The 13311-nt window shown below is 42.6% G+C and overlaps 2 protein-coding genes across 2 annotated transcripts; both read right to left on the minus strand.

Moving 5' to 3' along the window:
• Positions 1-9619: 9619 nt before the first annotated feature.
• PolE2 (DNA polymerase epsilon subunit 2) lies at positions 9620-12334 on the minus strand. The gene is made up of 2 exons (XM_018008512.2): positions 11542-12334; positions 9620-11481 (listed from the first exon to the last, which is right to left on the minus strand). Exons 1-2 carry the CDS (start codon positions 12242-12244, stop codon positions 10604-10606), a joined length of 1581 nt encoding a protein of 526 aa, XP_017864001.1. The 5' UTR covers positions 12245-12334; the 3' UTR covers positions 9620-10603.
• Positions 12335-12434: 100 nt separating this feature from the next.
• msd1 (mitotic spindle density 1) lies at positions 12435-13214 on the minus strand. Its single transcript, XM_018008520.2, has 2 exons — positions 12943-13214; positions 12435-12887 (listed from the first exon to the last, which is right to left on the minus strand). Exons 1-2 carry the CDS (start codon positions 12977-12979, stop codon positions 12469-12471), a joined length of 456 nt encoding a protein of 151 aa, XP_017864009.1. The 5' UTR covers positions 12980-13214; the 3' UTR covers positions 12435-12468.
• Positions 13215-13311: the final 97 nt, after the last annotated feature.

The following is a 13311-nucleotide window of genomic DNA, read 5'->3' on the forward strand; positions in this document are numbered from 1 at the left end:
CCACAATGCGACTTTCGTTTGCCCAAAAATTGTGAATCTGTGTGAATGTGTGTGACTGTGTGTCGTTGCGGCCGTTGCGAGGAGCTGCCGCCATTGTTTTGCGGCGGCCAAGGCACATGATGAAGTCCTGCTCCATGGCCAGGAAGTTTTTCATGCGCCATGACACTTTTTGTGCGCTACGGCAGCCATTTTATAGTTGTGTGCCAGTGTGTGTGTATCAGTGTATGTGTGTGTGTGGCTGTCTACCTTTGCAGTTTGGCTGCCGTGGCTGCTGCCACTGCCGGATTCAGAGCCAGAGACGGATACAGAGACAGAGCCTGGAGCCGTTTGTGGTTCTCGGCGCTCCATTGAAATGATTTTTGGAAGCATGGAAGCTGTTTGGCTTGCCGCAAGACAGCCGGCTTACTGACTGAACAGCAGCCAGGACAGCGCCAGGACAACATCCGCGTGTCCATGTCCGTTCGTCCTGTAATTTATGATGTGCGCTTCCTATATATATATATATTTTTTTTTTTTTTTGCTACTCCTTTTCCACCCGCTGCTCGGTGGTGCCTGCTGCCAGTTTTTAGTTTCTGCAAAACTTTTCAGAGAGCCGCGCGCCTGTTTTCTGCTGTCAGAACTTTGCGCACATAATTAATAGTTTGTAAAAGCGAGCGAACGAGCGAATTTTTAGTTTGAATGGCGCAACTTTTATGGCCGCTTGTCCGGAGTTGTTTGCTCAATTAACTTAGCAGGTAGTTAATTTTCAGAAGCCGCAGGATACCAGCTGCGGTTGCTAATTGATTTACAGCACCACAGCGTGGGAGCAAGCGCTGCGGCTTGGAAGACTCTTTAAGGTGATGTTAATTGCTGTATAGAAGAGATGACTTTGAAGAGACTTGTCCCATTATAGTTCTATTCGAGCAGGAGCTAGAGTTGAAGCTAAGCTTTCTTTTGATGTACTACATATTATTTATCCGGATCAAAAATTTGATGGGAAAGACAGATAATCAGATAACCAGATCTATTTAAAGCAGATTTCATTCCATTTAAGGTATTATTTGATCTGATCAAAGCTGATTTAACTTAACTTATTTTTTAAACTTAATTGAAACTTGATTGGTGCCCAGTCGCTTCATTTCTACATCACTTTCATTGCCCAACGTTTAGCCCCAATCTTGGGCTGGCTTACTTGGCGTATGCGCAATTCGTCTTGCTTGCTTTTTTGTGCTGCCTACCTGGCAAATGCTGCAGAGCCACGCGCGAAATATTTAGCATGTCAAATGACATATTTGCGGACTTTTTTCGGTTGTTTGTTTGTTTGTTTGTGTGTGCCTTGGCAGTAGCTACCCAGCACATCAACCACTCATACAATTGTGCCTCTCTCTCTCTCTCTCTCGCTTTGTCTGTCCCACTCTCTGCTCTTGGGCATATGTGTGCGTGTGTCTTGTGTAAATCTGTTTGGTTTGGCTGTCGCCATTTCTGCTGTTTTGTGCTCCATTTATCATTTGGCAACAATTCCAAATTTCCATATACTCAGCACATTTGCTGGCCAGAGCATTCGCATGATATACGACCGTGTCTTTAACCCAGCCAACAGGCATCAGCATCAGCATTGAAGTCGGCAGCAGTAAGAGCATCCTCATCATCCTCCACTAAGCCCGGGTAGTGTGTCATCTCGTTCGATGACAACCCACCCAGCTCTCTCTCTCTCTTTCTCTCTCTGAGACACACACACACATGGTGTAATTTAGATAAGTGGTCATTCTTCATATTTATAATGCTCATAATTTCATAATGTGCCACGCATATGCAGCGCTCTCCCTCTCCCTCTCTGACCCACACTTCGTGCTAAATTAAAATCAGGCAAAAATCTGAGCGGGAGCTGGAAGTGGGAAGCTGTGGAGTTATGAAGCTGCGTGGCTGCCACATTGGGAACAACATGGTCAGCGTCGAGCGTTGCCTGAGCCATATATTTTATTTGGCGCGAGTTTTTGTTAGTTGCCCCAAACAGCCACCTTGCAGTGGGTGTGGAGGCCCTGCTGCTGCTGTTGCCGCCGCTCTAGAAAAAATCGCGCTTGCTATATTCCATGAATATGGAACATGTGAAATCGTGAATGTTGTCGCTGCTATTTTTTCACTCGTTGCCCACCGTTTGTTGTTGTTTGCGTCTGATTTATGAGTCACATAAAAGTTAACTTAATGAAATGGCTTTTGCCCTCGCCCTGAATATTTATGTGCTCTGCCTCTAACGCATTCGATAGTGTTTCACAGCGTTTGCCAATACAGAAATATCGAAAAAGTCGATGGCAAAACTAATTAATGGCAATAAAAACAGGAGCTGGTAGTTGAAAAGATTCCAACGCCTGTATATGCATTTATATATACATAGATGCAATTGATAATTGAAGGAAATTTAATTTCAAGTAGCGTCCCTCGAAAGTCTCCTGAATTCAATTGGGGTTAGCATATTTTCCTTAAACATTAGATGTAATTCTAATGAATTCATATTGTATTTATAGGAAATATTCCATTCGAGTTAAACAAAACCAATTAAAGTAATTATTTCTATTGAATTTTCACTACCTCAAATAAATAAAGTTCATTGGGTTTCCTGCCCTAACATAATAATAATATTTATTATTATTTTTTATTTTATTTTTTTTTTTTTTCAAATGAAAGCTCGTATCAAATAGAACCTAAAATTTCAATTAGACGTACAGTTCTTTTATGAATCGGAGTTTACAAAAAAAATAAATTAAAATTAAAATTAAATAATAACAATAATAATAATAATAATAATAATAATAATAATAATAATAATAATAATAATAATAATAATAATAATATTTAATAATAATATTTAGTTGCGCATAAATTCAAAAATAGATTTCTTGCTTCAACTAATGTTATTTTAAAGCCTTTTTCGAACCATCCAATAGAATCGTCTTAATTGCAATCACAAATATGGAGGCAGACGCAGAGTTCAGTTATCTTAAACATTCGCCGCAAATTTACGATGCAAATATTTTCAGATAGAGCCAAAATGAAGGGAACAAAACTTTTTAATATTTAAAATTTGCAAATTTCTTTGGCAGCGATAACAAACAGGTTCGCCAATAAATATTGACACCATTTTGTGTTTATATGGAAAAGTTGGAGGACTGAAACTAGCGAAGGCACAGAAAGAGACAGAGTCAGACAGATAACGGTATCATTATATGTACTTCTAGAAGACAGACAAAGAGCGAGTGGAGGTCTGGAAGCTGGAAACTAGAAACTGAAACTTTGCAAAGCGTGGAGAGCGAATCGTAAAAAATAAAATTATGCAAATTTTTATTATTTGATTATGCAAATGTTCGCGCTTGACGACCCTTGGCATAAGGACGGCAATACCCGGGCCCCGACCCAAACACATGCGGGCACTGAGCTTCCGCTATGAGTTCAACAAAAAAAGAAATGGAGAGAAGAAACAGTTAGTTGGCCCCCGTTTGGCCCCAACTACCGGCGGCTCCCTACAGCGCAAAAATTTGAATTTTCGCTGGCGATTTCATTTTTTTTTTTCAGCATTTCCTGGATCAGGGGAGGAGCCAAAAGGGGGGAGAGGGTAAAAACAGCGAGCGGGTGCCACTGTGGAGCATTGTCATATGTGGTTGGAAATTTTGAATCTGTTTGCAACCCCTTCGAGCGTATCCGTTTCCTTCTGTCGCGTGCGTCTCTCCACCGGCAGTCTCTACTCTCTCCACACCTCCCCCTTCCTTGCCCTCCCCTCCCCAGCCACTTGTCGTATGCGTATTTATATTTTCTCATGTTCTGCTTTGTTATGGCTGCTCTTCCTGTTTCTCCAACTGGCTGCCTCGACAGCGCTTTGCGCGCGATTTGAATCTTTTAAGCGAAATATTGTTGAAATCACTTTATGCCCGACTGACTGAGGTCTGGCGGCCGTGGACGGGTGCAAAGATATATAGCAGGACGGGGGGAATGTGTCGCGTACACCTTAAATGTTGCCTCTAATTGATATACAACACTAAGCCGTGCTCCTGCTACTCAGCCGCCAACGGAGAAAGTCACGCCGCAAACGCTTAAATTATAAAGTTGCTGATAAAAACGCGAAAGAAACCCGCGCTCGTAAATACCCCACTGATAAAAGTTGAGCATTCAGTTTTATGGCTGACTTCTAATCAGCTTGAATAATTACCAAAACGTGCTATGCGAAAACTAAAGCGAAGAAAATTGAATCAAATGCGTAAGTGGAGTGAGGTGGAAAACGTGGAAACGTGGAATTAAAAATGTAATGCCATTTGTGATCGATTGAAATTAAAATTTACATGATTAAGACATTTATGTGAGAAACGGATTGGCAAAGCCTATGAATTTAGGCTCTAAATTCAATCGTGGAATGACAAACATATATATCTCTTATTTTACTAAAGTTTTTATTAAGGTTTTGTTGTATATAAAATATGTATGTTTATTATAATAAAAAACAGATTTATAGCAGATTTGCAAGGAATCAATATCTTGCTGTCTGAAGGTTTTAAAATACCCATAAATATTATAAGCATTAGATGATTCTATATTAATAATTGTTTATATGTATACGCTAAATAATATAATAGAAATATAATATATAATATAAAATATTTCATATAAATCTCAATCAACACAGCGATCGATCGAGATTATCAAAACTGAATCGATGCTCAGTAAACAATCTCTCATTGATTGATTGAAATAACACTAAAACACTTAATAGCAAATGCTAAATTTACGCCTTAAATGAATATATATATAGAAATCAAGCCAGTTGGATCTGCTTATTGCCATCGATAACAGAGCGTAATTTGTAAGCAGTTAAGTAAACAGAGTCAAAGACGTTCATTTATGCAGCTTTGTTGCCTGGGCCAAGCTGATGGGCAGCTCATCAATCACTCGGCCAGAGAACATAAATCAAGCCAAGAGTCAAAATCTATAGGAGAATTACGGGAAAAACTACTAAGAAGGCGGACTCTGACGCCTGCAGGTCATAGGCATTGCCGCAGTAGTTCGATGGAGCAACAGTCGTTCGACTTAAGCTCCACTTCCGGCGCCAAAGCAACCAAAACCGGCCATAATAAGTAAGACGCGTAATAAAACCAAAATGCTTAGAGGCCACACACAAAAAGCCAAGAAATTGGCAAAAGGGAGACGGAGAGAGAGAGAGAGAAAGGGGGAGACTGGAGACTTGTGCTAGGGGCTGGCCCACTGACTGCGCCATATACAGAAGACAGTCTGTTTATTTACGCCGCATCGTATGTAGAAGCTTACATATGGACGCCTCCAGGGCCACGGAGAGAGCGAGGATGTGGTCGGGTAGGCGCACTGCCAAGTGCTGGTCCGGTTGTTGCGGCATCCATACGGCGGGGCACATATCACACATGTTGTTCCGAGTACACACGTATGTTGCCTGCAAGCGATAGCGTCAACGTCAACGGCAACGGCAACGGCAACAGCAGCGGCAGCGCAGCAGCAGCGGTAACAGCATCGACGTCGACAGCGACAGCTACAGCGCCTGGCCCAAATCTTGGCCAGCAATCGCAGCCAGCACATATGTGCAATCATGTGGAGCCCACCCCAAGGCCCCAATCCAAGCTAGAGACTCCATTTTGGTTTTGCCATTGGCGCTGGCAGCTGAACACGCCCATTGAGGCGCCAGGCGCATGCTCAGCGCCAGTGCGAAACGATTTCGATGTCGAATTTCGCACAAAGCCAGCCAGGAGGGAATATCTCTCTATGCTCGCAGCTGCTTAGTGTCAAATGTGAGATGCGACTCAGGCAGCTGGGCGGATGCTACGAATTTTAATCAAAACTAGATAAGATTCTGCAAAACAAATATCAAATAGAAAGAATGACAAGTGCACAACAGCAGAGGGGGTTGACGGTGCGGGTGGTTGGGTGCTTGGCTGCTTCGGCTAGAGTGGACCACAAATCCTTTGTGTATGAATCATAAACGCGTTAAATTGAAACTTGGGATTTTACGCAGCTTAAGTTTTTTAGCAATTATGAGCGAAGAGTGCAGAGCTCGGAGCGAGCGAGATGGCCAGCTGAATAATAACAAAAACAGGCGTTAACACTTGTCAGTCGAGGCAGGAATATGTCACCTGCAAGCAGGAGTCTGGGGCAGCAGCACAAAGCTCTGACCAAGCGCCGGCTGCTCTGATAGGGCCAAATTCAATCAACACAGTTTGGCTCGCACCACACAATAAATCTCAGTTAATAACTCGCATAAATTCATATTTATGGTCGAACATTTGAGCCTTTTTGTTTGCACAAACACAGTCACACACACGCACACACACACACGCACACACACGCAGACAATCAAAAGTCGATTAGCATGCAACGCCCGATGGCAGTTGCCCAGCCCAGCTCAGCCCAAACCTGTGGCCCGAGCTGCAAATAGGCAAACGCAGGTAATCGCATTTCAAAAATGTTTGCCCTGTTCCCCCCTCGTCCAGCTCAGAAAAACAAACCAATTTTCAACCCCAGCCCAACGAAAAGTTCGTCTTGAAAATCTGCTGAAACACAATGAAAATATTTTGCCTTCCACACAAGGGATGGGAAGGCGCTAGAGCAGGAGCATGAGGAGGAGCAGTAGCAGGGGGCTGGGACTTGTGGGCATGACTGTGACAAGTACAAGCCACTTGTGCGTTGATGATAATTTTTACATTTTTGGTAACAGACAGCGCAAGAGAACGAGAGAGACAGAAACAGTGGGCGAAAGAGATAGAGAGCGAGGTAGATAGGTTGGACGACGGTCCAGATATCTGAAATCGGCTTATGTCGCCTGCATTGTGCTGACAATGCTGGAGGAGCTTTTGTTTTAACCATGCCATAGATGGGGAGCTCTGGCCCAATCTGTGCGGCCAGGCATTCCATGATTTATGCCCAGTTTTAATTTAAAAGCAATCAATTTCGAAATGTGTAACCAAAAAGAGTTTAGGCAGCAAGAAACTTTCAGATAAGTTATCAAATGAAAGTTATTAATTGACTAAGAAACCGGCAAATGGAGGCTGGGAGGAGCTTAAAGAGAAATTATTTAAAGATGTTGTAGAGGCTAGAGGCTGGAGCACTCACTAATAGGTTTCATCCTCATCGCCTTGGTCAATTGTTGCTCTGCTGACAAGAGGTGTCATTAGCAATAGTCTAGGTAAAAGAAAGCAGAAACCCATTATAAAATTCAATTATGTCAAGCATTCAGTTATCTTGATGCATTATGCTTGGCTAATGAGCTGCCGTTGACCAGCGATCGTATCAGTTCGAGGCGCCGCAACGTGCAAAGGGAAATCAATTAAAATTTATCACTTTATTTTCATTAAGAGACAAAAGTCAAGCGAAAGTCCCCAAGGTGCAATTCGTTATCAATTCGCAGGACAATGGCGGCTCGGATGTGGCTTAACTGTAATTTGTCCTGGCATCGACGCCACGTTACGTTCCTGTTATCTTGCCAACAAGGAAGACAATAAAACGCCACAGCGTTTGTCGCTTTAAATAATAAAAACATTTGATTTGCCAAAGGCGGCACGTGCCCGGACAAGGAGCCGGGATGAACAGCCGGGCGGGCTGGCAGTGCGCAACCAAATCGCAGATAAAACCAACGCGTAAATTAATGGCCGACACGTGTCCTTGACGCTGCCACAAAGACAGCCAACAGCCAACTGTGGCAGGCATCGGCTTGGCCACTAAGCTGCGAATTGATACTCGACTTGGGATTGACTCTCTGTCCACGCTGGGTGGTCTCCATGTGTGAATGGCCTGCTTATGGACAACAAATTATCAGCTCTGTGTGGGATCTGTTTGTTGTGCGGCTGCTGATAATTGAGGCGTAAATGTTGACACACGTCCCGAGAACTTCATCCGCCTCTCCGACTCCAACTGGAGTTTATGCGTGCGACGATTGCCAATCAGATTTACGAGTGCTCAGCAAGTGTGTGGAAGAGTTTTTCAGATTTAGTGCAGCTATTCAGTTTTAGTAGAGCTACAGCCATTGGCGGCAACAAAGTCTATGATAACCCCATCAAACTTTTATAGGGTATGCAAAGCTCGTGAATCGACCATTTGCGTGGTGCATAAAAAAGTTAATAAGCTGCACCACATCAACATCAAATGGCTGAAACAAAGAAGTTCACACAAACAAAGGCGCCTTTTGATTTTCCAGTCGAGGAACCATTTTCAAAACCTTTGACCATATGTGATAAAAATAAAGTCGAGATATGAGGGGTGTCATTGCCTAAATACCCTATATATATTATGAGTTAAGGCTTTATTCCATTCTGAACAAGCTATATGCAGTTCTGTTTGATATGGCGACTTCATATGGAAGAGTTTTTATCGGCAGTGACCGACTGAGAAAAACCCTGAAACTTCTGCTCTTTAAAGATTCTAGATTAGTTGTATAACTCATTGAGAAAAAATAAATGAAACGAGATTTATTCTTTATCTGTATATACTCAATGATCAGCTATATATATAATAAACATGCTGACCTTAGGTCTTTAAAGTAATGATATAGGAAAAATTAAATACAGATCTGAAAATATGAAGAATATTGAATATTTTTTTAAAGAAATCTTCAACTGAATATTATTGAATATTATTTTGAGCTGAATATAAATATAATGGAAAAATATAATAAGTGTATGGTTCTTGTATGAATCAACGGGTGAAGAGACATTTAGATAGAGAGACCCATGAAGGAACTGACAGATGGATCGATTTTCAGGCAGAGCTAGAGCAATTAGACTCTTTATTATGTATGTAGATATATGTAATATATATTCATATGATGAAATCACACACCCTGATATATATACATACCAAAATATAATATATTGCTTAAAGTAAACTATGTATAATAAATAAACAAACATTTTTTTAATAATTATTGCTTATATTATAAGTTTAATGAGCTTTATACTTAACTACATATTAGAAATGTAAAAATGTAAACTTCATGATATAATTCTCAGACTGAATTGATATACACTCAAACCCGCAACAGTTTTGCAGACTCTCATAAACAATCATTATAGAAATCAACCCCCAGCAACACCAACATTTTTTACCTCATGAATAAGGGTATACAACAAATACTTCAGCCAACGCCGCCTTCCGTTCCACCCATGGAAATTAAAAACAAAGTCACACCACAAAGGCAACTGGAATACCTGATTGTATGGGACGCCTGACATATGGCCACTTGGTCGCAATAGAAACTCAGTGAAGGATATGCTAACAACACGAATGATTTTGTGGAAGAGGCACAGCAATTGTCAAATAACCACAGGACATGCACTTGGACGCATCTTGTGTGTGATTGGGCACAGGATGTGTGGCTGGGTGTGGAGGCTTGTTGCCTGGTTAATGATGAATATGCTGATGGGGATTGGATTGGACCCAGTCCAGTTGCTTTGATCCCTGATTGAAGCACAGCTGTGACACTGATTGATGGGCCAGCTCAGCCCTGAGCTCGCCGCATCAGCGATTGCTTTAATCGAAATTCCGTGGGCGGACCGAAACTACAATGTATAAATGGTGTCAACTGTGGGTCACATAAAAAATAATGACCAGCAGAGATAAAATGTTTTTCTCTCTCTCTCTCTCTCTCTCTCTCTCTCTCTCTCTCAGTTTTTATGTTATTGTTCCACTTCGACAGCAGTCGCAAACAATATTTAAATTTTAAAAAGTTTCCAGTGTTACGGTTAAATGAAGCAGAAGCAAGATTGTCGCCCCAAACACAAATGTTTCATGGATTTTATATGCCAAGTTTGTGGCTCCAGCAGACGCTCGCAAAATGGAAAACAATGGCAGAGCCAAAGGCACGCCCAGCTATGATAGACACGCCCACACAATCGAATTTGCACACTGGACACATTTTGGAAATTGATACAGATAGGAAAAAAAAACGGGACACCGGACACTCGATGGAACGAACTATCAAAGTATTTGGCAATAAATCATAAATCAATACGAGCGAACTCTGGCGGACAGGGCAATCGGAAGTGTTTTTCCCTTGTGTCCCTTTGCTGGCCAAGGGCTGGCTAATGATGTCTTAAAAAACGATTTCGGGCAGGAGCAAGAAAAAATAGACGTGGCAATGTCACAAAACGAGGGCAATTGATGTCCCCAGGTCAAACGCATTAACAAAATTGCCGTTTCAGCTGCCGAGGCTCTATATCAACTATATATATATTTATATACATATGTATACGTGTCTGTGTGTGTGTGTGTGTCCCTGGAAAATTGAATTTCCACGGCGCTAAGTGACGGCGCCAGCAGAGCAACAATATTCTTCCAAATCGGCTTTAAGTCATGAAAAATAATAGACAACCCTCGACGAGTAGTAAAAAGCAGATTGCGAGGCGCCTCAGCAGCCAACAAAAATAAATAAAAGAGATTTTGGAACACATGCTGTGCCGCATATGATGGCCGACGTCGGGGACGCTCAGCGCTTATCAACTGAGAAACACTCATGGGTAAAGTGGGGAGAGCAAAGCAACATGTGAGACTCCAAGGAGAAATAATTGAAATATATACATACATATGTAAATATATAGCTGTCTATGTTGCTAGAGGTTAGTCTCGATCATTGCATATCCAGGTCACCGGGTATCTCTGAGTCCTCAATGGTGCGCGAGGCGGGTATATAAACCTTGAAGGCAAACTTGGACTTTACAAAGGAGCCGGTGTTCAGCACGGTGCAGTCATGCTGAGTGCTGGAAAAGCTTTGGCACGAATCACCCATCACAATAAGATCGGGCAGTGGATATAGCCACAGGGCTGGATCGTAATCCCAGTGCACGGGCATTGCTATGGGATGTATGGGCACCAGGTGACCCTGGCAGACGAGCGTGCGCGCAAAATGCTGCTCGATGTGTGTTGTGTCTGGCGGAAAGTGCAGTGTATTGCGACAGAATTTGGCCATGAGATCCAGTCGACAGACCACAATCTGTTGCGTGCAATACTGCAGCCGGCAAGGATTCGTAGCCAGCTGGGTGCGAGGCCAAGCCTTGAGCAAACCAGCGGCCAGGCACTCGGGCAATGGAGCGCGTGGCAATATATTTGGAGCCGTTGGATCCTCGACAGAGGGCACCAGAATCAAATCGGTTTGTTTTTTCAAATGCTCGCAACCGGCAGCTAAGGCGCCTAGTGCATCCAAATGCTGACGCAGCTCATGATGATTGCGTGTACCGGCCGTAAAGGGTCCCATCAATACAATCGCTTGCGGCGGACAGGAATCATAGCCGACAAAAAGCTGACGCAGCTTTTCCATAACAATAGGCAGATCCAAGCGCACATCGGACAGGAATACAATCGTTGTTTCCGTATTGGTGCGTTCCAATTCCTGCAAACGAGGCGAGTATTTCAGTAGCTTGGCAGCCTCGCCGCCCCAACTGTTGCCCGTACCAAAGAAGGCGCGACTGCTCGTAGCTGGCTCAGCGGGCGGAAAGCCCAGACCATCAACTGTAAAGAAAATTCGATTACTTAATATACAGCCTCTCTTGGAGTTCGGTTGCAACTCACCTTTTAACACTCCATTTGCATAGCTGCCCTCGGCTAGGACAAAGCAGCCCTCGCAGAAGAAGCCGGCATGAAAGCGAGCGCCACTCAAGTCAAGCTGCACACAGCCTGTTGGATCCTCCACATAGAACTTGCCTTCCTTCAGCTGGGTGAGCAAGCCCAGCACAACGGCCTCCTTTAAGCTGGATGTCGCCAGTAAATTTTCAGCATACTGCAACTTGAATTTTTTGGTTTGGGCATCAGCTGCAACGCCGTCCTGTATCACTGCCGGTGCAAACAGATCATGACGCAGTGTCTTCTGCAGTAGCATTGCATAGCGCTGTTGCATATAGTCGGATTTCATTCGAGGCTGTGGCAGCAGACAACGCGGTCGCGAGTCCAGCTCGAACTTCTTGATACGCGTGTTGTAGCGATAGCGGGGCACCGTGAATGCATCAATAAGGGAGAAAATAGTCTCGCCCTCATCCAGACCAACACGATTCAGCTCATTGATTGCTTTTTCCAAGGCATCTCGTTCTACATGCGGCGTTGCTAGCTTCTGTCCCTGCAAATTCTCCGTTATGATTGTCAACCATTTCTCACGTTCGGTTGGCTCGAAGGGCAGTAGCTGTTCGGCAAGGAAGCTGCTGTTTTCGGAGCGGATCAGAAAGCCACATAGCTTAAATGATGTTGTGATGCGCTTTCGCAAATGCGCTAATTCGTCCATTGTTTACGAATTAAATTTATTTAGCTCCAGCACAACCTGTTGATACTCTTATGATTTTGGCGCCATTTGAACTAATGAGCGAACGAACCAATGGTGGAACTAGAGCGGCGCGTACTTTTCAACACTGAAATTGTGGTGGCTTGTCGATTTCTTTGTTTGCACTCAAATATACAAAAAACAAAAATGTCAATTTAATAAATATTAAGGCATTTTTATTATATATATTATTGATAGTTATCATTATCGCTTTCCGTATTCTCTTCCTTAATAAGCTCCTGCTGTTCTTGCACGTTAAGCTTTAATTGAGCAATTGTGTCGTGAAGAGCCACCAGTTTGCGGGAACTGCTTCTCAAATTTTCAACGCGCTGACGGGTGGCTAAATAACAATCCAAAGCATTTTGATTATCCGAGTTGCTATCTACGTTCACAATTTGTTGCATGAGCTGTTGAAACTGTTCCAATATTTTTGTCAGTGCCAGCTCACAATCGGCATTTAAATTATACAGATTTTGCGGCTCAGCATTCTTTTTTAATGGCGGTGACATCGAAGCTTGCTCTTCAACCTGCAAAAGGGTATTGTTCGACTTCTCCATGATTTCACCGATCTTAATCCCTTGCTTGATCATACTTTCTCGTGCTGTGACTGCAATATGGGTATACGATGAGATAATTAACTTGAAAAAGAGATTTCTATTTACCGAGACCCTCCAATACATCATCAATTATCTCAGACATTTAAATTTTTGTTGAGCGTGTTATCAAAGTTATTATCGTAATCGTTTCCACAAACAATGTTGAGTTCACAATGAACTGTCAGTTGTCAGTGATGCCACCATATTCAATCATACTTAGGATTTTAATAATTGCACTATAAACCTGCATAAATTATGCTATATAATGCAGCGTTGGTATGTAATATATTTTAAACGACGACCTTATTAAATGACACACTGTGTTTAGTCCTAACCATAACAATTGAAAATGATTTTTTGGAGCAAATTGTCCATATCAAATTGTGCGCCCTGTTATTAACAGATTTGAAAATGTTAAGGCTTAAGCGGCCACAG

The sequence above is a fragment of the Drosophila arizonae genome, chromosome 4 (genome assembly GCF_054131065.1).
Source record: "Drosophila arizonae isolate 15081-1271.41 chromosome 4, UAZ_ARI_1.0, whole genome shotgun sequence".
In the NCBI taxonomy this organism is placed as follows: domain Eukaryota; kingdom Metazoa; phylum Arthropoda; class Insecta; order Diptera; family Drosophilidae; genus Drosophila; species Drosophila arizonae.